Source organism: Eimeria mitis, genomic scaffold (genome assembly GCF_000499745.2).
Source record: "Eimeria mitis Houghton genomic scaffold, Emh_scaff96, whole genome shotgun sequence".
In the NCBI taxonomy this organism is placed as follows: Eukaryota; Apicomplexa; class Conoidasida; order Eucoccidiorida; family Eimeriidae; genus Eimeria; species Eimeria mitis.
The window spans coordinates 7,476-8,634 of record NW_013577087.1 but is presented as its reverse complement, the minus strand read 5'-3'; the positions used below and the strand labels follow the sequence as shown (position 1 = coordinate 8,634).

The following is a 1,159-nucleotide window of genomic DNA, read 5'->3' as shown; positions in this document are numbered from 1 at the left end:
CTTTAATACTTTTTCTATCGACTCAGCCTCGCGGGACCGCAGCAGCCGATCGGCGGAGTATGTCTCTTGTATCTTCTCTACGTCGAGGTAACCCAAACCCACCAAACACATATCCACACGCAACGCCTTCGCTGCTGAAACGGGAGATAGACAAGAATAACAACCAGAAGAAGAAACTCCCCCAGCAGCAGACGAAGAAGAAGAAACAGAAAAAGGAGAAGAAAAAGACGAAGAAGAAAAAGAAGAAGAAAAAGAAGAAGAAGAAGAAGAAGAAGAAGAAGAAGAAGAAAAAGAAGAAGAGGAAAAAGAAGAAGAGGAAAAAGAGGGAGAAGAAGAAGGAGAAGAAGAAGAAGAAGAAGAAGAAGAGGGAGAAGGAGAAGAAGAAGAAGAGGGAGAAGAAGGAGGAGAGACGCCGTCTGGGTCTAGGCCGCAAACAAAGAACTCCAGCGATCGATCCCCCCATTTGATGGGCACCCGGTAAGCGGAGAAACCGTTCCCTGAAATAAAGTGAAGGCCGTTGGCGTCAGCAGAAGTTGAAATGAAGCGGCGAGGGAGCGAGGGACCTGTACATACACCCCAACGAGGAGGAGAGGAACAGGAAGCTTCACGCGCCCCAGCAAAGCCCTCATTTAATAAAGTGATGGGGTTGCTGCTCCCACGAGAAATAGATGTTTCTGCTGAAGCTGCAGTGTATGTACACCTCGGTGGGTGCTGTGAAAAACCCTCCGCTGCCGCTTCATCACGACGCAAAGAACTGCAGCGGTATCCCCCCAAATGAACGGATGCATTTCGTTTTGTTTTATTTAAAAGAAAGTGCTTGCAGCTCGCGGGCTCCCTCAGTCGGCTGCTGAGGATGGGGGCAGCAACAGCAGCAGGCGCTGCTGCTGCTGCTGCTGCTGCTGCTGCTGCTGCTGCTGCTGTTGCTGTTGCTGCAACAGGGCTGCAGCAGTTTCCTCCCCGGTGTCTAGCGGTAGAGAAGCCGCAGGTGTATATACACCCGGCGAGAGGCTGCGGCTTTCGGTGGATGAGGATCGCTCTGCCGATCATTTTTTAAAAAAAGAAAAAAAGTTTATTCAGCTGGCGGAGGGAGGAGCAGCGTCATGGTGTACAGGCAGGTGTTGCTGCTGTTGTTGGTGTTGTTGCTGCTGTTGTTTTGTTG

General features: G+C 50.6%; 1 protein-coding gene across 1 annotated transcript; it reads left to right on the top strand.

Moving 5' to 3' along the window:
• Nucleotides 1-59: 59 nt before the first annotated feature.
• Nucleotides 60-467, top strand: EMH_0073460 (uncharacterized protein; the record flags this gene model as incomplete). Its single annotated transcript, XM_013502575.1, has 1 exon — nt 60-467. The coding sequence occupies one exon, from the start codon at nt 60-62 to the stop codon at nt 465-467; it is 408 nt and encodes a 135-aa protein (XP_013358029.1).
• Between the last annotated feature and the right edge of the window lie 692 nt (nt 468-1,159).